The sequence below is a fragment of the Capricornis sumatraensis genome, chromosome 2, assembly GCF_032405125.1.
Source record: "Capricornis sumatraensis isolate serow.1 chromosome 2, serow.2, whole genome shotgun sequence".
NCBI classification, from domain to species: domain Eukaryota; kingdom Metazoa; phylum Chordata; class Mammalia; order Artiodactyla; family Bovidae; genus Capricornis; species Capricornis sumatraensis.
The window spans coordinates 15,740,134-15,765,203 of NC_091070.1; the positions used below are offsets into that span (position 1 = coordinate 15,740,134).

Here is a 25,070-nt window from a genome sequence, read left to right on the forward strand (position 1 = left end):
AGATGAATCACAAGCTGGAAGCAAGACTGCTGGGAGAAATATCAGTAACCTGAGATATGCAGATGATACCTGTCTAATGGGAGAAACTGAACAGGAACTAAAGAGCCTCTTGATGAGGGTGAAAGAGAAGAATGAAAAAGCTGGCTTAAAACTCAACATTCAAAAACTAAGATCATGGCAGCCAGTCCCATAATTTCATGGCAAGTAGAAGGGAAAAAAGTGGAAGCAGTGACAGATTTTATTTTCTTGGGTTCCAAAATCACTGCAGATGGTGGCTACAGCCATGAAATTAAAACACACTTGCTCCTTGAAAGGAAAGCTGTGACAAACATAAAGAGCATATTAAAAACTAGAGGCATCACTCTGCTGACAGAGGTCGGCACAGCCAAAGCTACAGTCTTTCTAGTAGTCCCATGTGGATGTGAGAATTGGACCATAAAGAAGGCAGAGTGCTAAAGAATTGATGCTTTTAAACTGTGGTGTTGGAGAAGACTCTTGAGAGTCCCTTGGACCACAAGGAGATCAAACCAGTCAATCTTTAAGAAAATTAACCCTGAGTATTCATTGGAAGGACTGGTGCTGAAGCTGAAGCTCCAATACTTTGGCCATCTGATTAGAAGAGATGACTCATTGGAAAGGAGTCTGACAGTGGGAAAGACTGAAGGCAAAAGGAGAAGGGGGCAGCAGAGGATGAGGTGGTTAGACAGCATCACCAACTCAATGGACATGAATTTGAGCAAACTCCAGGAGACATTAAAAAGACAGGGAAGCCTGGTGTGCTGCAGTCCATGGGGTCATAAAGAGTCAGACACAACTTAGGGACTGAACAACCACAGGAATATCAACAGTCTTTGCATTTACTATGGGCCTATCTATATGAAGAAGCATTTAAAAATATGCTTTATTTGGCTGTCATGTCCCAGTTATGGCATGTGGAATCTTTGTTGCAGCACGTGCACCCTAGATTACAGGCTCAGTAGCTGTGGGTGTGGGCTTAGTTGCCCCACAACATGTGGATCTTAGTTCCCCACCAGGGATCCCATCCTGCATTTAAAGGCAGATTTTTAACCACTGGATCACCAGGGAAGTCCCCTACATGAAGAAATATTAAGTTGGATGACTCACTGATTCTAATTCAGTATGGATTATTAGCGCTAAACTGTAGAAGAATGACCGTGAGATATTCAGAACCTGAAACTTAACAGCAATTCACTATTAAAGTCAAAAGGTAATTATGAGGTAACTCATGAGGCAGAAATTAAAATCAGTCAAAATTACTTTCAAACTCTCTTTGGAAGACAGGTTTCATTTGAGACTGACAAGCAGTCTCAATAAATCTAACATAGGACTTCCCAATCTCCTGAGAAACCTGTATGTAGGTCAAGAAACAATGGTTAGAACTGGACATGGAACAACAGACTGGTTCAAAATTGAGAAAGGAGTACAACAAGGCTGTATATTGTCACCCTGTTAATTTAGCTTATATGCAGAGTACATCATGCAAAATGCTGGGCTGGATGAATCACAAAAGCAAGAGTTGAAACTAAGGAGAGTGTGAGGGATGACCGATTCTGCAGTGTTCCTCAACTGTTATTCCTGGAAATGGTGAAAGTTCTGGAGATGGAAGAAGAGTTAGACGTAGGCTTACTACAATCTCAGCTGTGGTGACTGGCCTAGTTCAGACCCTTCTCTGCAGATGAACTGTCTATAATTATCAAAAACCGCTGAAGGGCAGGATTCCTGATGAACTGAGCCACCTAAAAAGTGAACTAAGATAGGTGCCTACATTAGTAGCAATGATGAATTAGAGGAACTCTTATTAATGGGGGACGTCTCAACATAGAAAGGATCTTTCCTTGGGACATGTTCAAAGTTAGTATCTGAAGACTTTCCTCGAATATTAGATATATACTTCCCAAACCAGAATTCGATTCACTTGCTCCATTTCGTTCTGCTCTTTTTGCCTCTTCCATTTTCCTGAGGTCTAAGAAAGATCCTGGCACTGAGGGGAACAGGCCTTTCAAAGATGTTGCTCAATAACACATTGCAAACAAACGGTATCTCTGTGAGTGGAAATATGTCTGCATTTATTATTTTGAGAGATTTCTTCTAGGGCAAGTCTCTACTTAGGGAATAGTGAAGTCGTTCTGTCGTCTCTGACTCTTTGCGACTCCAAGGACTGTAGCCTACCAGGCTTCTCAGTCCATGGAATTTTCCAGGCAAGAATACTGGAGTGGATTGCCATTTCCTTCTCTAGGGGATCCTCCTGACCCAGGGATCGAACCCAGGTCTCTGCATTGCAGGCAGACTCTTTACCCTCTGAGCCACCAGGGGAGCCCCTTTAGGGAATAGAAGATGATTAAATGGCTGGCTAGGAGTTCCACCACCATTAAGATCACACCATATAGCAGGCCTACACAACATGCCATCACCAAGGAGGGTTATAATGGGTAAAATCCCCATTATCCATTTTGCTGGTAAGGGTGACTCTGTATTTCCTTTATTTGTGGTTTCCTCTCCCTGCCTCCAACCATTATTTTGATCGGTGGAAACTTTTCCTGAAAGTGATATTCTTTCTTTAAGATCTGTTTTGATCGTTACTTCACAAGGTTGACGGTGGTCTGGTGCTATATTTCAAGACTTTCCACATCTCTAACACAGAGGTACTAGTTTTCTATTTCAATGGTTTAGTGAATACATGCCACCACATTAGGAATGACCTTTCCATAGAAGGAAGGACCCACAAAAGGAAAATGCTCAAGATTTTACAGAAAGAGTAGAATTAGAAATGCTGATCTCGCCAGGGTGGTGGCTAACAGCTGTGGTGGCATTATCAAGGTCCTGAAAAGAAACATCCTCAAACTTGATCAATTTTATAAAATACTGGTGACCACCACTTTCAATTCTCAAAGGACAGAAGAAATCTTGAAATGCAAATTAGGTTAAAGAATTGAATTCCACCCGCCCCCGACCCCCGCCAAAAGACTTCAACTTTGCTTAACAAACATTTCTCACAGATTAATTATCTTCTAATTTACCATACAACATATCTATGTGCAGATAGGTTTATGCGTAATCCTGTCCAGGGATGATATACACATTTCACAAACAGATACTAACATTCCAATCCTTAGCAAATAACAATTAGAACATTATTATTGTGAATCTGGTTCCAAAACCAATTCAAAAAACATTTAGTAAAGTCAATTTGTGTACTATTGGGGCACAGAACACATTTTACAAATCCACTTTATTTCTTGTCATATTTCTTTTCATTCCTAATATTATTTATGTGTGTCTTTTACTTAAAAAAACTATTATTTCTAGATTAAGTATATTACAATTATAATTATAAATTATATATGTAATTCTTCTCAAGTGGCTCAGTGGTAAAGAATCCGCCTGCCAATGTAGAAGATGCAGGTTCGATACCTGGTTGGAGAAGATCCCCTGGAGAAGGAAATGGCAACCCACTCCAGTATTCTTGCCTGAGAACCCCACAGACAGGGAAGCCTGGTGGACTACAGTCCATGGGAGTTGCAAAAGGGTCGAACACAACTTAGCAACTGAACAGAGAGAGAGAGAGAGACAGAGAGATTATAAAGTGTGACACTGCTATTTTGAAACAGGTGGAGCCTTCACTTACAACACAGCGTGCACTGAAATCTCACAAACACTCCACGCATACTTTGTTCATTCTTCACTGTTTATCTGGATGCCCCAGGTCTTGGCTGTAGCACTTGCGATCTTCAGTCTTGGCTGCAGCACGCAGACTCTCGGTGCAGCTCGTGGGGTCTAGCTCCCCGACCAGGGACTGAACCTGGGCTGCCTGTGCCGGGAGCACAGAATCGTAGCCGCTGGACCACCAGGGATGTCCTCCACATGTTCTTTAAAAGAACGTATGTTATCCCCTTCGGGCCCAAGAGACGATGCACAGCTATTCATGCTTTTCCATGAGTAGTGACTCATAAGGGGGTGTTCGTAAAATTAACTTAGGGGACACAATCAGCATTTTTAAAAGCATTATGTGAAACTTTAACTTCATACATATATAGATAATTTTACTGGGTTGCATATAAAATGTATTTTAAATTATGAGTGGTTGTCAAAAAGATTAAAAGCCTCTTATTAAAGCAAACAGTTAATTCTGCATTTCAAGTATTCAAAATTCTCAGAAATTTTTATTTGAGTTACTTATCAGTTACCAATAGAAGTATATTTAAATAAATCACTCACTATGATAATTTGTGAATTTCTCTTATATAATTTGCTAGCTTTTTATTTATATTTTTTGATTTATACACTTTGAAGTTATGTTAAGTGCATACAGATGCTTTTCTTTATCCCTACCAGTGCTTTTGGTTTAATTTCCTTTTACCTATGGCTATCCAAGGAATTTCAGAAACAACATCTACTTCTGCTTGACTGACTACTCAAAAGCCTTTGTCTGTGGATCACAACAAACTGTAGAAAATTTTTAAAGAGATGGGAATACCAGACCACCTTACCTGCCTCCTGAGAAACCTGTATGTGGGTCAAGAAGCAACAGTCAGAACCTTACATGGAACAACCGACAGGTACAAAATTGGGAAAGGCTGTATACTGTCACCCTGTTTATTTAACTTAAATGCAGAGTACATAATGTGAAATGCCATGCTGAATGAAGCACAAGCTGGAATCAAGATTGCCGGGAGAAATATCAACAACCTGAGATATGCAGATGACACCAGTCTAATGGCAGAAAGCGAAGAGGAACTAAAGAGCCTCTTGATGAGGGTGAAAGACGAGTGAAAAAGCTGGCTTAAAACTCAACCTTCAAAACACTACGATCATGCCTCTGGTCCCATCCCTTCATGGCAAATAGAAGGGGAAAAAGTGGAAGCAGTGACAGATTTTATTTTCCTAGGCTCCAAAATCACAGTGGTGACTACAGCCATGAAATTAAAAGATGCTTGCTCTTTGGAAGGAAAGCCATGACAAACCTAGATAGTATATTAAAAAGCAGAGACATCACTTTTCTGACAAAGGTCCACATAGTCAAAGCTATGGTTTTTCCAGTAGTCAGGTATGTATGTGGGATCATAAAGACCATAAAGAAGGCTGAGCGCCGAAGAATTGATGCCTTTGAATTGTGCTGGAGAAGACTCTTGAGAGTCCCTTGGAGTACCAAGAGATCACACCAGTCCATCTTAAAGGAAATCAACCCTGAACAGTCATCGGAAGGACTGATGCTGAAGCGGAAGCTCTAGTGCTTTGGACATCTGATTTGAAGAGCTGACTCACTGGAAAAGATCCTGATGCTAGGAAAGACTGAGTGCCAAAGGAGAAGGCAGCAGGAGAGGATGAGATGATTAGATAGCATCACTGACTAAATGGACATGAATTTGAGCAAACTCCAGGAGATAGTGGAGGACAGGGAGGCCCGGCGTGCTGTAGTCCACGGGGTCGCAAAGCTGGACAGACTTGGCAACTGAACTGCAACAGACTAGTTCTACTTCTAATTAGTATTGCATGGTTTATCTTTTCCCCAATCTTTTACCTTTCTGAGATTTTCCTTTCGACACGTCTTTTAAGCAGCCTATAACTGAATGTTTTAAAAAACAGAATTAGATAATCTAGCTTTTAATAGAAGAGTATAATCTGCTAACATTTATTGGGATTACTCATGTGTTTTATCTTAGTTTTAATTTTCCACTTACTATCTTTTTCCTTTGCCTTTTTTCTCATTTCCTGCCTCCCACTGGATTCATAAAGTTTCTACATTCCCTTCTCGCCCGCTCTGTCGGTTTGAAAGCAGCAGACTGTGTATCTATTACTTAGCTACTATTTTCTAAGAAAGTCTAAAGCTATTCAGTATTTCCATCTTGCCCTTGAGCTTGACACAGATGTTTTCACACATTTACTGTCCACAGAATACTCCTGTCCTTGAATCCTGTTGTTGTCATAAACGTGTTTAATCCTTTTAAGAAAACCAACAATTATTTTTATAGTCGTTAATGTATACAGACATTTTATACAGTTTTTGTACTTCATTGCAACACTATTCTGTGTTCACATTTATCTTCACTAATTTTTTCAGTGAGGCCCATGGGTATACTCTTAGACTTCGAATATCTCAAATTATTATTTTTTGCCTTCTTTCTTGAATGATAATTTAGCTATATATAAAATTCTAGACTGCAAGTTACTTTGCCTCAACACTTTAAAGCTATTAGCTCTTGCCTTCTGCCACTTATTACTTCTGAAGAGAAGCTTGCTGCTATTCTCTTTTTCTTTGTAGGTAAAAGTAGGTTTCTTTCAGGTAATACATTTAGACTCCCCATTTATGCTTGATGGTCTGCACTTTCTATGCAGACACTATGATGGTTGCAAAGAATGATTTTTTTTAGCTGAGGACTTATATCTTTAGCTGAGAATTCTGTTACTATTTTTTAAAGTATTGCTTGTTCACCTATCCTTCGGCTCTCTCTTCTGATACTCCTATTAGAGTCACATGTCATATTCCACAAGATACGGCTAGATACATGAGTGAATCTGTCTCACCATTCAAAATATTAATTTCACCTGTAAGGAGTTCATGGTTCAGTTTTGATTCTGCAGGCAATCTTTCTTAATATTAGATTTACTCCTGTGCTCTAGAGTTCTGGTTTGCAGGCTCATTCTGAATAGGCATCGCTTTCCCCCTGTGTTCTTCCCTCCCTGTTGGAAGACTTCACAGTTGCCTCCACCCAGTCCCTCTGACTCCAGTCTAGAACCAGACTTTACAGTGGTATTTTGGTGCCTCTGCCACAGAGATGAATAGAAATTCAGAAGGTATTTCATTATCTTTCTAACTCAGTAGGCTCAGGGCCTCGTTGAAAGATCGAGCCTCAGCCGGTGGGGCCATGGCAGCTTATCAGTCTCCCTGTAGGAGAGCCCACAGCATTCTTTAGCTCAGGATTTTCCAAGTTTGGTATACTGACATTTTGGACCGGATAATTCTTCACTATGGGAAACTGTCCTACGCTTCGCAGGATGCCTTTTTCAGTTTTTTTACTACCACCGCTAGACTCTACTCATTCCACGCCAGTAGCAACACCCCTCCCCCAACTCACAACCAATGACTCCGACACTGCCAAATGCCCTCTGGGGGCAGTATCATCTCCAACTAAAAAAATCGCCCTTTTGTTTTCTATGAATGAGTCTCTCCTCTTGGGTAGGGCACTCTCTGGCCCCAAAACGCCACGGGAGCTGCGGTCCAGGCTGCCACTGCCTGCTTCCACAGCAGGGCTCGCAAAGCTTGTTGCTTCAGCCTCATTTACTGATTGCTATTTGTTGCAAGTACACTTTGGGGCCGTGGAGATGCTTCCCTTGTTTATCTCTTCTTCTTTAAGCTGTTTATCTATCACTGCTGTGTTTGAAGCAGAGGGGGAATACTAAGCATAAACTTATGGAGCCAACTTGACTGGAAGTCAGCAAGTCAAAATTTAATCTTCTGTTTTGTTTGAAACTAAGCCTTCACCTTCAATAGTCATCAGAGTTATTGGTGTTCAGGAAATCAGAATGTGTGTGAATTTCCATAGCCTGGTTAGCTAGAGCCATATCACACTTACGAACATCAGTTTAGTAACAACAAGAATGAGATTTAACAGGGAATAGTAACAGCAGCAGAAATGACAAACCACACCAACCAGCATGCAACGGACACTTACTATATGTCAGGGAAACACATGATCTCCTTTAATCCTAAGAACAGCTCCATGATGTAGATAGTATCTTACAGATAACAGAACAGAAGCTTAGAGATATCCCTAAATAACAGTCAATTAAGTGAAGCAGCCAGGATTCAAGTTTAATTTCAAATCTTGGGCTATTAGCAGCTGTACTCCACACTCTCCCATACTCTACATGGTCTAAATAATTAATGAAGAGATCTTTGTTACTTAGTGGTCCCTGATGCATTCACCCTGATGCAAAATAATTCGCCACTATCTCCACCTTCACCACCGCCTCCTCCACTACCATTTCCTGAGAACTTATCATGAATATAAGTTCTATCAGGGGCTGGGGACTGAACTTCTCTCTCCTCTCTCAAAATTGATCTTCACGAATAGAGGGCTCATGTCTGTCTTGTCCACCGGTGTTATCACCAACGTCCAGAGCAATGCATAGCAATGGACATTCAATATTTCTATGATAAAAGGACAAAGACAAGACATCTGTCCCTAATAGAAAGCAGAACACATAGGAAAAGGAAAAATAAGACAAGGACGCAGATGGTAGAGCCAGCTGAGGAGTTGACAACGGGGCAGTTGGTCAAGCTACATCAAGGTGATAAACTAGAACCTGATCTTGAATAAAAGGCAGGACTTCGACTCAAGATGGAGAAGGGCATTCTGTGCAGGGGGCATGACACGGGCAGGTAGGAACAATTAATGGAGCCAAGTAGACTAGAGACAGGATGGAGAATATACTGCAGAGGGCTTCAATGTCCAGAGTAAGGACTCTCAACTTTACCTTGCAGGCAACTGAAAGCCTCCAGAGAGTTCAGAAGAAAGGTTCAAAGAACTACTTTAGAGACGGTATTTTAAAATTGCTTCCTAGGCCTATGCGCGTACCCTATTTCCTGAAGTACCTATTTGGATAGTTTAAAATCGTCTATCGTGTTCTACTTGGGTTTTCTTTTTATTCAAGAACCAATTTTGAGAGCCCACATTTTTCAAAATATTATCTTTCATCCAGTTTTAAAATTTTAGTAGCATATAACTATGTGCAGTGTTCTCCTGATTTTTCCATCTCCCCTGTATCTACTTTTTTAAACTTTTACTTTTAATTCTCTTATCTTTCTGGCATAACTGTGTCAAAATTATTTTCTGCTTCCCTGTCCCCCTACCCTGAACTAAAAAATGTTTTGGGTTTAGCTAATTTTGTGGCTTGTTTTTCAGTTTATATTGCTTTCTTCTTGATTTCCTTTGATCTGTTTTCTTAGCTTTGTTTTATTGACCCTTTTCTAGCTTTTAGAGACGGAAGCTTAGTTCAGGTATGACAAATATGTGGCTTGCATAGTCACTACTCTCAACATCAGACATTACTAATCTATCACAGCACTCTTTCTTGCTGAGCTCAGAGAAGTCCTCATAATTCTCTTTAACATGACACTGCTGTAATGAGTTGAAACCAGTTTATTGGTTGAAGCTAATTTGACATTTGTATCCTGATAAATTCCTTTACAATCTTTCCATATTTAACACTGAAAATAATTATGAGTTTAGCTCTGAGTACACTGTTGCCTACATTTCAAACATAAGTTTGATACATATAATTCATTTCTTATCTTTAAATGTTATTTCAGCTTTATTGACTTGACAAAATTATAGGTTATTCAAAGTGCATTGAGGTGATTCAGCATATATATTGCGGAAGGATTCCCCCTATCTAGTTATTTAACACATGCACCACCTCACGCAGGGCTTCCCAGGTGGCGCTAGTGGTAAGAACCCGTCTGCCAATGCAGGAGACATAAGAGACATGGGTTTGATCCCTGGGTCGGGAAGATTCCCTAGAGGAGAGCATGACAACGTGCTCCAGTATTCTTGCCTGGAGAATCCTGTGGACAGAGGAGCCTGGCGGGCTACAGTCCACAGGGTTCCAAAGATTCGGACACGACTGAAGTGACTTAGTACACACACGTCACCTCACGTATTTATCTTTTTCTTTCTCTTTCTCCTCCTTCGTTTTGGTGAGAACGTTTAAGTTCTACTCTCTTGGAAAACTTCAGTTATACAATACAGTGTTGTCAACTACAGTCACCATATATTATATTAGATCCTCAGATTTTATTTTTACTCACTTATAGCTGAAAGTTGGTACCCTTTCACCAACCTCTCCCTATTTCCCCTACCCTAGGTCCTGGCAACAACTTTTCTTTGTTTCGGTAAGTTTGTTTTTTTTTCATTGCACATGTAAGTGATATGTGTGTGTGTGTTTCAGTCACTCCCTCATGTCCGATTCTTTGCGAACCCATGGACTCTAGCCTGCCGGGCTCCTTTGTCCTTGGAATTCCCCAGGCAAGAATACTGGAAGGGGTAGTCATTTCCTTCTCTGGGGATCTTCCTGACCCAGGGATCAAACCCAGGTCTCCTGCATTGCAAGCAGATTCTTTACTGTCTGAGCCACCAGGGAACCGTGCAATGTTTGTCTTTCTCTGTCTGGCTTATTTCTCTAGCATAATGCCTTAAAGGTCCACCTTATTTCACTTGGTATAGTGTCCTCGAGGTCCATCTATGTTGTTAAAAATAGCAGGATTTACTTCTTTCTCGTGGTTGAATAATATTCCATTACATACATATATACGATATCTTCTTTATCCACTCATTGATGGACATTTTGGTTGTTTCCATATCTTGGCTATTGTGAATCAGGCTGCAATGAACATGGGAGTGCAAATATCTTTTCAACATCCTGTTTTCATTTTCTTTGTCCAGAAATGTTAGGGGGTTCTATTTTTAATTTTTTGAGGAACCTCCATACTGCTTCCCAGAGTGGCAGTGCCACCTTACATTTCCACCAACAGTATATAAGGTTTCCTTTTCTCCACATTCTTGCCCACACTTGTTATTTCTTGTCTTTTTGATGACAGTCATTCTAACAGGTATGAGGTGGCATCTTCTGGTGGCTTTGATTTGCGCTTCTCTTATGATAAGTATTGCTGAACACCTTTCCCTGTACGTCTTAGCCATTTGAACATCTTTTTTGGAAAACCACCTATTCAGGTTCTCTGCCCATGTTTTAATTGGACTGTTTTTTCCCACTGAGTTGCATGAGTTTTTTATATAACTTGGATATTAACACTTTATTAGATATATGATTTACAAATATTTTTTCCCACTTGGTACGTTGCGTTTTCATTTTGTTGATCTCCTTTCCTGTGCAGAAACTTTTAGGTTTGATGCAGTTCACTTGTCTATTTCTTTTGCTGTCAAATCCAAAATATCATTGTCAAGACTGACTCAAGGAGATTAGTGCCTATGTTTTCTTTTAGGAGTTTTATAGTTTCCATTCTAGCATTCAAGTCTTTATTCCACTTTGAGTTAACTTTTGTGTATGGTTTAAAATAGCGATCCAGTTTCATTCTTTTGCATGTGGCTGTCCAATTTTTCCAACAGCATATATTGAAGAGACTATCCTTTTCCCCCTTGTATAGTCTTGACTCCTTTGTCATAAATTAATTGATCAAACATGCCTAGGTTTATTTCTGGGACCTCTTTTCTGTTCCGTTGATCTATGTGTCTGTGTGTACGCCAATACTGTTTTGATTACTGTAGCTTTGTAATGCTGTTTCAAATCAGGGAACATGATCCTTCCAGCTTTCTTTTTCTTTCTCAAGATTGTTTTGGCTATTCAGGCCAACTTTTAGGATTTTTGTTTTATTTCTATGAAAAATGCCATTGGAATTATGACACGGATAGCACTGAATCTGTAGATTGCTTTAACACTATTAATTCTTTCAGTCTTTAAGCATAGAATATCTTTCCATTTACTGTGTCTTTGAATTCCTTCATCAGTGTCTTACAGTACTCAGTGTACGTATTTTCTCACCTCCTTCACTAGGTTTATTTCTAGGCATTTTTCTAACTCTGTACACCAATGCACATTATTATTTCTGACGTAATTTTAAAAGGTACTCTTTTCTTAATTTCTCTTTCTTACAGTTTATTGTTGGTGTATACAAATTCAACAGATTTCTATATACAAATTTTATATCCTAAAACTTTACTGAGCTTATTTATCAATTCTAACCGTCTTTTGGTGGGGTCTTTAGGGTTTTCTATATGTAATATCATGCCATTTGCAAACAGAGACAGTTTTATTTCTTACTTTCCAAGTTGGATGCCATTTATTTCTTTTTCTTGTCTAACTGCTAAATGAAAGTGTCTAGAATGGGCTTTTCTATCTTGTTTTGATATGTACAATTCTTAATTTTAATGTAGTTTCCAAAATAATTTTGATCTAAACTACTTAAAAGAGTATTTTAACATTCTACATTTATTTGAGCATTAGTCCAGATTTTAAAATCTCATTTCATTATAAAGTGGTCAGAGAATGAAGACTGCATAATTTCTGTTTTTTGAAGATTTATACTAAAATCATTTAGTTTTGAAAAATATTCCATGGGAGCTCTGCAGGGCATAAAATTGCATGTTATTAATTTAATCTCATTAATTATACTGTTCAAAACCCTTTATGTCCTCAGGTTAGATCTATTTTGCCTATAATAATGACTATTCTGTTTTCATTTTGGAATTCGTTATTTTAGGTTGAATCTATCTTTTCTCTCATCATTTTTATCTTGGTACACTTTTTTCCTCAGAATTTTGGCAGAATTTTAACAGTTTGTCCTGAATTTCACTAATTCCATTTTGTGCAGCACCCAATCTCTATTCACCACGTTTAATCCAATTTTTCACTCAGGTGTTCTCATTTCCATTCAATCCTTCCAGACCCCAGACTACTTGCTCTCAGATAGCTTTTTCGAGTTCTACACACCAATGCACACTAGGGATTTTTCTAAAATGTTTTCTTTCCTGATTAAACTTACTTTGGAGGTGGACAGCTCCTCTGAATCTTCTCCATGGATCTTTCTTTAAAGCTATACTATCTATTTCCAGGCCCAGAGATTTTAAAATATTTGCTCATCCTCAGAGAAGCAAGTCTGAGTTTGCCAATAAGGACTGACTATCACAGAGGAACTGATATGAATTCTATCAAAGGCTATTTTAAGTTTCTATCCAAATCTTAAAAAAAATTTTTTTTTAATATATCTATTTGACTGCATCAGGTCTTAGTTGTTATAGGATGGGCTTCTCTCTAGTTGTGGCGTGTGGGCTCCAGAGCACGCAGGCTCAGTAGTTGCAGCCTTTGGGTTTAGTTGCCCCATGCATATGGGATCTTAGTTTTCTGACCAGGGACTGGAAGGCAGATTCTTAACCACTGGACCACCAGGGAAGTTCCTATTCAAATCTTTTTAAAAGGGATTTTTTTCATAATCAGATAAGATAGAAGGGAAGTGAGAGATGGGAAATACCCAACAGTCACATTACCATTTTAATGTCTCAGCAAGGATGAATGAAAAGTAAGATTTTAATTTAAATTATCTAAGTATAAAATCACCAAAGGAAGATTCATCATTCTATGAGTCTCATGTATTTCTCTCCCCACAGGACCATACATAATTCCAATGATAACAATTGGTTACATGTGATTTAGAGTACCTATTTGCAGACTGATGTCATTGTCATCATGGCCAAAGCAAATCCTAAGATCCACTGAGGTCCAAATGCTGAGAGCTAGGAAAGGAAAGAGCCTAAGTGGTGGCTCCTCACCTGGCCCCCGGCTCTTTCTGTCTCCGCCTGCCCCCTTAGAGTGAGAGGGCCCTGTCTGGTGTATCCCAGGGCTCCCCGTGTTTTCCGACACTGCACTCCCACAGACAGGCAGTATATAAAGCTCTCAATGCTGTTCTTCAATCCTTCTTGTGCTGCATCTAAGGGACATTTCTCCAACACCTCACTATGACAGTGACACTAACTATTCCTACTTTTGAGCATTTCATTGGCCATTTAAGTGGCAAAACTAATGTGGAAAGGAAGGGAAGGAAGTTTCTAAGTGCTGACACTGCATTTTCCCAAAGGCACTATTTTAGGATGATTAATCTGTCCCTTACTGCACAGAATAGATGTGAATAGATTGGTGGGAGGGTCTCTGAAATCAGTGGTCTACTGGGAAGAGTATGGGGTTAGCATCGTAGGGGATATGTACTGGGAAGAGTGTGGGGTTAGCATAGTAGGGGATGTGAATTCTGGCTTTGGTTCTGCCACTGTCCATCTGTGTACCTTGCTGTATTCAAAGCCCTACACGGCGCCTTCCTCCAGGTTTTTCTCTTTCAGCACTAAGAGCCTATGGCTATATTATTTGGGAAGTACACAAATTAGAAATCTCATATTTAAGGATGGATACACTACAGCTTCAATCATATTTCTCAAAGCTACACATAATAAGACTGAAAAGCTGATAAAGATGGTTAATAACCTACAACATGACATCTTCAATGCTTACCTCAAGACCTTACTTTTGGACCATTTTAACTCCTGATCACTTTGCCTCCTGTTAATGACTCATTTGTTAAAAAGATACAACATATTTTTTTCTTGATCCTTATTTTTATATTTTTCTGACATTAATGTGAGCATCTCCATCACACTGCTGACCAAATGTTGAGGTCACATTAATTGGTGTTTGGATTAACATGCTCCTGGGTTTGGGACAGCTTTCCTGCCTCCTAATCCCTGGCAGCCTTTAGCAAACACCACTGTCCTGGGTGCTGACATAGAATAGCAGTTGGCTTCGAATTCTACTGAGGTCACTCTGATGCAGAATATACTAAAACCCGGCAAGGAAAGGTAACTCCAGCTATTTAAAGAAAAGCCCTTTCGTTGAGTCTGGTGTTTCTCATGCAGTTTTCTTTTCTCAGGGAAGTCCCAAGGTAAACAGCTTTGACCCTGCCTTTCCAAATTCATCTCTAGTCTATGAGTTTTGCCCACATCCCTCGCAAACACTAATCTTCTCAGATTTCTTTCTGTATATTTCCTGGAGAGTATGATTCTGGCTCTGGGAAAAAAGTCTTTTACAAGGAAGAGACAGTTCATATGCATGTAGCTGTTCAGCGGCTCTCATCCTTCCTAGTTAAGCTGACTGCTTGGAAGAAATACCTCAAATAGTTTTGAAAGGAGGATCTGAAGTTGGTACTAAATTATGAAGTGTTACAAACATTAGAGAGGAGAGATCAAAAAATGGTATTGGCACTGTGGAAAAGGCAAAAAAAAAAAATCTAAATCATTCTCTTCACAGAATTGACAAGTGAGATTTAGCTAAAGGAAATATAAGTCTATGAATCTGAGAACTATAACCAAGAACTGCTGGGCCAAGAAAGGATGGGGAAAATGGCTGTAAAGCATCAGGATTAAAAAACAAACGTGCTCATAAAAAAAGCTTTCAACAGAACAGACTGAAAACAAGTTATTTTGGTTAATTATTCAGTGGGGACAGTGAGTTTTGTTTTACAGTTAGGAAATTGAAACCTTTAGAGGGAAAGTGACTAGACTATTATTATAAAGAAATAGGACTCCACTGTTCTGATTCTCAACTCCCTTTGCACCAAAATTCAAAAGACATTCCATCTTTTATGTTCTATTGTTTTCTAAATTCAACCCTCTAGGATGTGGAAACTTTGATGCTCTTGGAAATTGCTTCTATATTCGTCCAGTGCCAACTTCTGCGCTAGGAGAGGTTTGAAGTTCAACCCAAAAACACAGGGCTTGGCACGGTCAAAAGCTCATTACAACTTCTCATTAGTTGTGTCTCTTGGGACAACTAGGGCATTCTTGAGTGTGACTCAGTATCGCCAGTCATAACTGAGGGTTCCTGATTAATATGAACCAAGCCCGCATCAGGGCGGCAATAAGCTCAATCAAACGAAGCAACACATTTTGTAGAAAGAAAGCAAAAAATTACGTGAAAATTTCTTGGAGTATCGTCAGTATTAGCCATAACACCTAAAACGTATTTAGTATTTACTATGTACCAGGCACTGTATTTGTGCTTGGCATTCATCAACTCATTTACTTCTCTTAATAACCCCACGCTGCTAAGTTGCTTCTGTCGTGTTCAACTCTGTGCAACCCCAGAGACGGCAGCCCACCAGGCTCCCCCGTCCCTGGGATTCTCCAGGCAAGAACACTGGAGTGGGTTGCCATTTCCTTCTCCAATGCATGAAAGTGAAAAGTGAAAGTGAAGTTGCTCGGTCGTGTCCGACTCTTAGCGACCCCATGGACTGCAGACTACCAGGCTCCTCCGTCCATGGGATTTTCCAGGCAAGAGTGCTGGAGTGGGGTGCCATTGCCTTCTAGTACTATTATCACTTCTATTTTAAACAGGAAACTGAATCACACAGATGTCAAGTAACTTGCTATGCTGGCTAGGAACAAGTACTTTGGAAAAACAATAATAATAATATATCACCTGATACTTAGGATCCTGATTTCAGAAGCCGTGAAAGGTTTCTCTAGATTAAAAATAACTTCAGCATCCCAATAAAGTATGGCGTTTAGTTTATCGTAATGTATGGGTGACAGTTTCTTCGTATTGCAGTGTCTTCAAATGTACCATGGCAATATAGGATGTTAACGTGGGGAAAACTGAGTGTACGTATCTTTATGTGTACTAGCTTTACAAATCGAAAATAATTCTTACATGAAAAGATTATTTCAAAAAACTTTATCTGGATGCTTCCTAGGGAGAACTTTTCACTGAGTCAGTTCAGAGAAAAACAGTGCTATTCTTCTTCCTAAAAGTCTGAGAGCATATTGAAAACAGGGGGGGTCCTCAAGCCTTACATTTTTCATGTAAAGGAAAGGATGTTCAGGTCTCCACTAGTGCTAACTTACTTAGCTTCACAGACTTGTGCTAGAATTTTAAAGGCAAATTGGAAACTATTTCCTGGAACAACGCCTCAACAGCATGCCTTTTGATACTTAGATTATATTTTTTAAATTCTGAAGAAATCTTGTTTTTCCTCCCTCTTTTGTGCTTTTTTGGTGCTGAGCTGCTTCCGGTTTTCCCACACTCCTGCCTGTCAGAGACAAGAAACCACAAAAATGCAACAGAGCAAAGCCTGTCCATGGAGCTGCAATTCCATCTCAGAAGTCTGAAGGCTCTCCTGCCAGTAGTGAGTTCAGGGCAGTGAGCGGGGTCCTCCAATGTCTGGCCCCGCTCCTGCCAACAGAGCCCCCCTCTCCACCAGCACACGAACCTCATCGGCCACCACAGACCATCCCAGCAATAAGTGGAAAGACCACGGCAAACAGCACACTCGCAAATTCAACATTCATTTCCCCACCTAACTGTGGGCTTTTCAAACCTGGGAAGGAGTGTGTGCTTTTGGAATGCTTATGATGGTTACTAAGACTTATAGAGAGATCTGAAGTGTGCCAGGTATTGTTTGATGTACTTTACATATATTAAGTCTGCTCATCTTTCTCAACTGTCCTATGAAACAGATATTATCTCCACAAATAAGGGAACAATTCTAGGGGGTTGTGTTGCTCTTCACTGCTGTCTAGGCTCTCTAGTTGTGCCAAGAGGACTTCTCACTGGGGTGGCTTCTCTTGTTACCAAGCAAGGGCTCTGAGCATGAAGGCTTCAGCAGTCGTGTCTTACAGGTTAAGCTGTCCCACAGCAAGTGGGATCTTAGTTCCCAGACCCGGGATCAGACCTGAGTCCCCTGCGTTGGCAGGTGGATTCTTAATCACTGGACCACCAGGGAAGTCCCAAGTAAGGAAATTGAAGCCAAGAGTTTAAGTAAATTGCAACTTGTTGAAGATCTCGCAACAATCAAGTGTGAAGAGGGGTCTGACACAGGCAGTCGGGCCCCGGGGGCTGCGCCCTTAAGGAACTCAGAGGGGCCACAAATCCCTCCTGTCGTGCCATCGGCTCTCAACAACAAACTGAACTGTCCTACTGCTCCAGAGAGTCCTCTAAAGTTATCATGACGCCAGTTATTCCTAGAACAGTGCTTGGCACTTAGTAGGCACTGAATAAATATTTGCTGAGTAAACGAATCTGGCAGCAGTATAATTAAAACAACCACAAGGGATTGTTTTTCAATCCAAATCCAGAATATGATTCATTATCCAAGGGGCAGAAAACACGAACTGCTTTTTCTGTGCCCTAGGATTCCTTTCTACAATTTGAGTTGACTTCTTGAAGGACAAACGAATGGGGACCCTCAAGGAGAGCAAGAGAAATACACAAATCTCTTCTAGGTGTTCATCCATCAGGGGTTGCCTCCTCCTCTGGACAGCTTTGGTAAGTCCCCCAGTTTTAAATGGTCAGGGGTTGCTAAAGCCAAAACATTTTTTTTTTACCAGCCCATTTCTAGTTTTCTAGAGAAAATGGTTGGAGGTAGAGTGAAGAACGTGACCTAAAACACGTATGTGATGTAGGTACAGAGATGTCTTTTTTTTCAGGCAAGATAGGAAAATGACAAAAGGTATTAGAAACATTGTTGCCTCACAGAGCCTGATGACTAATGTCAATGAAGTTAATTCATCTTATGAAATCTCAATCCTACGTCTTCCCTTTCAAATGCCTAAAAACAAATAAACAAGGGTGGAGGTGAGGGAAGAGTGTTGCATTTTACATGAAATTGAAAAGATCTAACTCTGTAGAATGACTGAAAGAAGAATACATCCAGGAGGAAGTTCCCTCCTTCGAGTCCACAGTTCAGCAGTTACCAGGTGTTGTGTCTGGTTGAGGCTCCTGCTGGAGGCCACAAGAGTCATCTGGCCGTGACCCTGAACCTGCCAGCTGCAATGCTCACCATTACCCTTGGTGCACTTAAAGGAGCAGTCTCTGCCCCTCTCACAGGGGACAGCCTTGCCGTTGGCCATGGTGTAATAGCTCCCCCGGTGATTCTAGCTCACAGCCAGGGCTGGGAAAACAGTTGGCCTTTACTCCCCATCAGGTGTTCTTTTCAGCACTGCAGTACACATTGTCTTGAGCCTCCATAAATAAAGAGCACTGTTAGAACAGAATTGATACAACTCAGAAGGAACTGAACAGAAGAATTCCGAAAACTTACTTGGAAGCCCTTTGGGATGTTGCCTTTCTGAGGACTTGTTTGTGATTGGATGGGGGTTTGGGGACCAGGGAGGAGGAAGAACTTGGAGGTGGCACCACTTTTTGTGGCAGAGTCGTTGGCTTCTGGCCACTGGCTGTGGCGCTTGGAATTCTGCAAGCTGCACCATTATTTATTGTCCATAAATTGGAGTTAGGTAGTGTCTGGCTGCCAAAGATCGCCTACGAGAAAAAGAAAAACAGAAGATTGATGGAGATATTCTTCACAGTCCATTTGCTGTAAGTGAATAACTGGTTTGCAATCCTGAGGGGAGGACAAAAGGAAAAGAGAAATCATTCAAATGAAGCAACTTTAAAGAAAAAACATTTCCTCCAATAACGCCAGTGCAGGTTTAGATTCAGAGAAGGGAAATCTCTTTTAGCAGAGAGTGGAGATGGTCTTGTTGAAAGTGCACTGGGCTAGGACTCAGGGCAGCTGGGTACTATGTATTGTCCATAGACGTGAATTAGAGAAGCATTTGGTCTCTCTTGGTCTTAGTATTTCCCTTCATTGTTAAATTCAACAAGAATTTAATGAATGCCTCTTGTCAAGTGTTAAGTACGAAGAACATGGCAGAGAACAAAAGTGACTTGAACCTGACTCAATTCCAGCCCACTCACAGAACTCTGAACTCCTCTAGAAGGCTTGCACCTTTGAGGAAAGAGAAGGACCCAGTGTGGAGTAGTAACACCTTGATGACCTAAAGATTAACGTTAAGGCCTACACTTGGAAACACTTTTAAAGTAAAATTACGACATGAAGGGTATTTTCGCTTAGAAGGTAAGCCTACAGATACTAAATGAAGATCGCAAAATCACCATCTAGACATCACAAATACCAACACATACCTGCAGGAAGGATGTACACTTAATTGTATACTTCCTCAGAGAGAGGCTTAAAACAAGTCTTGCAACTTATTTACCTCATTAGAAATAGTTTTTTGTGTGTGTTACAAATTTTGTTACTGATTCTTGAAATATGTTAACACTGCTTTCAGTATGCATGCCTCATAAAAGCTTTAAATATAAAAGGATATTAGGAAGAAAATATAAGTGACAAAAGACATAGGACTTTTATTTAAAGGATTTCTGGCAATTGATTTCCACCTACAGGCACTACATTTCAAGAGGCAATGGGAGAAATGTCATTTTCTCATGGCAAGGCCTGAAGGAATATCAGATGCTCTCAGGAGACATTCATCTTCTAGGTAAACTACACCAGCAGTATTTCTGTCCCTTATGAATTTTAGTTTTTGAGATATAAAAGATGAACTGAGCAGCTTTAGTAAAGAAGTATTAACCAGTCCTTCTACACTAATGCCTTGGAATGGCCCATTTCAGGAAAGTGTGTCCAAAGGTCCCTGGTTGGGCAGATACGGGGCAGCAGGGGTTGTCGGCATTCTTGTGCGGATGGAGTGTGTGTGGTCGAGAGGCTTGACAAGGAGCAAAGCGATTTCAGAGGTGGACGCTCACGACACTTTCTTACAGACCAACTGGACTGAAATGGTCCTCATCTCTGGAAGCCACCCGAGAGGGAATGGAAGAGGGGCTCACCTGCCTCTACCTCTGACCGGAGGTGGGGCGCCAAGGAAGACCTGAGTCCAGGGACAAAGCCTAGAGTGCAGGGCTACACCCGGGGAGGCGGGCAGTGGGAGCAAGGGCATGGGCCATCTGTAACCAAGGGGTGCAGCAGAGGCCAGCTTGTGGAACTGGCTCAAAAAGAAATCCACTCCTTTCAAGCACCATATCTAAGGGCCTAAAAATCTATGGGAGAGATTCAATTGGAAGGAAGGAGGGTGGCAGGAGAGGGTGACCCCACGACCTCCCAATGAGTGAGCTTAGACTGACGAGTGCTTGCAAGATGCCTCGCTTAGGGTGGGGAGGAAGCCAGAACTGACCATGAGGGCTGACGAGGTCTACACTGGCCCTCTATAAACACATTCACTGGATGAGAAGCAGAGGAGGAAAACCACTGTTAGGGAAGAACTCATGCAAATAAAAACATTCTTTATTGAACTGCCATCAGGAAGAACATCTATTCAATACATGTTGCCGTGGTGACAGCTTAACCATATTTCAAATTTGTTTTAAAAATCTTCCTGGGACATCTAAATACAAATAAAAAGATGAATAAAAAGAGCACGATCAGAACAGGGAGTATAGTAAGCTTCTATTTGTATGAAAAAGGATACTTATAAACATATCTTTATATGCCAATATACACACACAAAGATGTTTACCATGTTGGTATCTGCACAGAACAATTCTGAAAGGATTAAAAACAAAAACTGGCAGCTTCCATGGAAAAGAACTGGTTAGTTAGGGGTTAGGGGAAAAGAGAAACCAATTTTTTACTATATATTATTTGTGTCTTTTTGAATTTTATACCATCTAAATGTAGTTATTTATGAACTGATTCTAAAAATAAATTATTGAAAAGTCAAAAGTAAGTCAAGTTCTAATAAGATGTGAGCAGGCAGCAGATTAACTTTCTAAGTATAAATCAAAATATCAAGTGAAGCCCAGCTGGTTTGAGGACTTGCCATTAGACTGTGTTGAAGAAAGAATTGACTGTTCAACACTTACTATGGCTTCAAGACCAGATTAGGTCATCAGCGATAGGCAAAGGCTCATGGAAGTGGAAAGGCACATGGGTCTACAGTCAGGTGAGACAAGTGGTTAAGGGGTGATACGTCGGACACGCTCAGTCGTGTCGAACTTTGCGACCCCATGGATGTACCCTGCAAGGCTCCTCTGTCTGTAGAATTCTCCAGGCAAGAACACTGGAGTGGGGAGCCATTCTCTTCTCCACAGGATCTTCCCAACCCAGGGATCGAACCCAGGTCTCCCTCATTGCAGGCAGAGTCTTTACCATCTCAGCCACCAGGGAAGCCCATAGTCAGGTGTGCCTGGACTCAAATGTAGGCTCTGTCACTTATAAATTGGGTGACCTTTCAAGTTACTTAACCTCTCTGAGCTTTAGCTTCCTCATCAGCAATTATAATCACTTGGCTGGACTGTAGGGGATTAGATGAAGATCAATACGTAAATGCAGCCCAGGCACTCAGTAAAGGTTTCCTGAAATAAATCAAAGCCCCAGGCACACAGCAGAAACGGAAATGCCCCTTTTCTTCCCAAACTACCACCTCAGCGTACTGAGGAACCAAAGGGTGGCTGACATGCAAGTCTGCTAATCTGCAATGACTTGTGAATGGTGGTTGGTTCTGTGTTTCCAGCATATTTTTCCAGTCTTATGATGATGCTCACTAGCTGCAAAAGCAAACTCATAAAATGAAAGCACATGTGTAGGTTCCCCAGATCATATTTACTCAATTCTTTCTGGCAGAACAGCCTTTTTCTCTTCTAAACGCTTATAAACCTGCATTCATATCTGTCTTATCACATTTAGCACAATTACCTTGTATCACAGCCACCTATATACATACTTTTTTCTGTGTCTGGACAATACATACTGGAAATGCCTGCCTTTGTACCTGATTAATTTTTGTTTCACTAACAGTGCCAAGGGAGAAGGCAATGGCACCTCACTCCAGTACTCTTGCCTGGAAAAACCCACGGATGGAGAAGCCTGGTAGGCTGCAGTCCATGGGGTCGCTAAGAGTCAGACACGACCGAGCGACTTCACTTTCACTTTTCACTTTCATGCATTGGAGAAGGAAATGGCAACCCACTCCAGTGTTCTTGCCTGGAGAATCCCAGGGACTGGGAAGCCTGGTGGGCTGCCGTCTATGGGGCTGCACAGAGTCAGACACGACTGAAGCGACTTAGCAGCAGCAGCAACAGTGCCAAGAAGACCATTTGTGTACAAATGGTGCTTAATAAACATTTATTCCATAAGTGAAGAAAAAAGCACCTCATATTATACCAACTACTAAATTCCTATACAAGAAAATAGACAAGTTTGTGTTTACATAGAGATCCTATCTCGTAGTAGGACCGCTCTCTGGAGTTTGAATAGTGAAAGGGCCTCGTGTGTTTTGTGTTCAACTTACATTCAGCCACAATACGTAAGTTAAGCCCTTCTTCAGATTCCAGATGAAAATAAATTCACCTTCCTAGATGCACATACTGTGGCAGGACCTCAGACACTTGTTCCATAGTAATAAGATGAGTCTTTACCTCAAAACCACAAAAGAAAGTAGGAGAATTTATTGCTTAGGAGACTCACTTGCCTGGATACTAATAATTCTTCTTTTCTTCCCCCCAAAACTGTCCTGATTTCGTTTGGGTAAAACATGTGCCCACCTAGAACATTCTATTTCTCAGTCCCTCCTGTACCTTGAGATAACCTCGTGACCTGGTTCTGAATGGTAAATAGAGACGTTTCCCAGTGCAGTTCTGGGAAAGCGCTTCAAAGGGGGCAGACTGGGCTGGCTGGCACACAGCTGTCACCCTGCACTGTTGCTGTTCTTCACCCAGAACGTGGCCATCTACTCAGAAGCAGCAAGGTGGAAGTTCCTTGCTGAGGATCGCAGAGGATAAAGACAGGAGGAGCACGGGTTTCTGACTGCACCATGGACTTTAGGAGCACGGGTTCCTGACCGCACCATGGACTTTAGGAGCACCTCTATCTCTAGATACCTGGTTACACAGGGAAAAGAAAATAAATCTTTAACTTGTTTAAACAGCCATGGGTGGGAAGTGTTCTATTATATGCAGCCAAATGGAATCCTAACTGAGCTGAGAGACAATTCTCAATTGACCAAAGAGTCAAGCTTGTTTCAGCTTCAATATAATAAAAATGTAACTGCATCTCAAAAATAGCAGAGAATCTTCCCAAATACAGTAAAAAGCTTCTAGGTTCTCATTTGTCATTTGGGGATCATACACTCATAAACTGAATGGATAATGAAATTATTGTAATTCTATGCCATCCAAAATTCCCCGAAGTCAGTAATGTGTCAGACAAGTTCCCAAATGCTGCACCAAAGCCAAGGCTAAGTGGAATGAGATTAAAGTAATCAAAACTGATGAGAAGAAAACCAGAAAGTACTCAGGCAAAGATAAAAGAAGACATATAGATACATGTAGAATATTGGCAGAAATCAGCCTCCCCAACCCCCACCCACCTCCCCAGCAACCACAGCCTGTATTGACCCTAATCCTACAAGTCTACCTCTATGACAGATTATGTGAACTGTTTTGTCCTGGTATTCATTCATAAATAAACAGGAGCATTATATAAAGTTCTCGCCATGTAATTTCTAAGAACTGTGAGGTCTGGACAGAGTGTTAGTACTCTGCACTTGTGGGCTAACCCAGGGGTGGGGCCTGCACTGTCACCAGTCACTGTCCTGGGAATGTGAAAGCTGTATCAGCACCAGCCTCCACTCAAGACCTGGTCAACAAACGCAAGCCTTTGCCTCTTTATTGGGTGTGGGAAACAGCAATGCTTCAGCAAGGACACTCAGAGGAAACCACAGTTGGAAGCTTGGCTTGGCCCCAGACAAAAGACTGGAAAGGCCCTCCTTCTCCCACAACAGAAGGGTAATCTTGGGTGGGAAGGAGGAATCTGTGATAGAACACAGACTGCAACTTGGAAGGCCACATGGAAGCAAGATCTGGGTTCTCTTACTTGAAAGATAATACCGTTCAGAGATTAAATTCTGGGAGGTTGTGTGGTGTATGTGTGTGTTTTAATCCCTTCCAGAGAAACACCCCTTTCAGTCTTGACTCGGGCTTCTTGGTGATGGAGTATAACTGGATGCCTCCCTGCAGTGAAATAACTCTCTAAATTCATTGTTCAAAAATTAAGGTAGATGAAGCAGGCAAATATGAAATCTCTATTTGAGATGGTTAACGTCACTTTGTACCCCTTTTTCTCTGCCATCAGAACAGCAAACATTTTATGCATCATTCTCCCCATGTGAGATTTTATCCTAACTTGGGTAAAGTTCCCATAACACAGCTTCTAGTTCTGGCAACTCAAGTACTGGATGGTTTATCTCCCTGAGAAGGTAAGATGCTAATCACTCATCTTTACTACAACCAGGCTGAGAGCTGCTCAACGCAAAGAACACATTACGTGCAACCATACAATGCTATAAAAAAGGCAGGGGGACAGTGTTATGCTTAGCCGCTCAGCTGTGTCTGACTCTGTGACCCCATGGACTGTGTAGCCCGCCAGGCTCCTCTGTCCATGGAGATTCTCCAGGCAAAAATACTGAAGTGGGTTGCCATGCCCTCCTCCAGGGGATCTTCCCAACCCAGGGATCGAACCCAGGTCTCCCGGACTGCAGGTGGATTCTTTACCATCTAAGTCACCAGGGAAGCCAGGGAGAGGGTAAGGGTAGCTGTATCTATTTTGGCAAAATCAAGCTTCCAAAAGGTCTTCATCCCAT

The 25,070-nt window shown here is 41.1% G+C and overlaps 1 protein-coding gene across 1 annotated transcript in view; it reads right to left on the reverse strand.

The window, feature by feature from the left end:
* The window catches only part of TTLL5 (tubulin tyrosine ligase like 5), a 309,724-nt gene that overhangs the window by 61,030 nt on the left and 223,624 nt on the right, over window positions 1-25,070 (reverse strand). Inside the window, exon 29 of the mRNA XM_068963929.1 lies at window positions 18,674-18,891. Within this exon, the coding sequence (XP_068820030.1) occupies window positions 18,674-18,891 (218 nt within the window). The remainder of the gene's footprint in view (window positions 1-18,673; window positions 18,892-25,070) is intronic.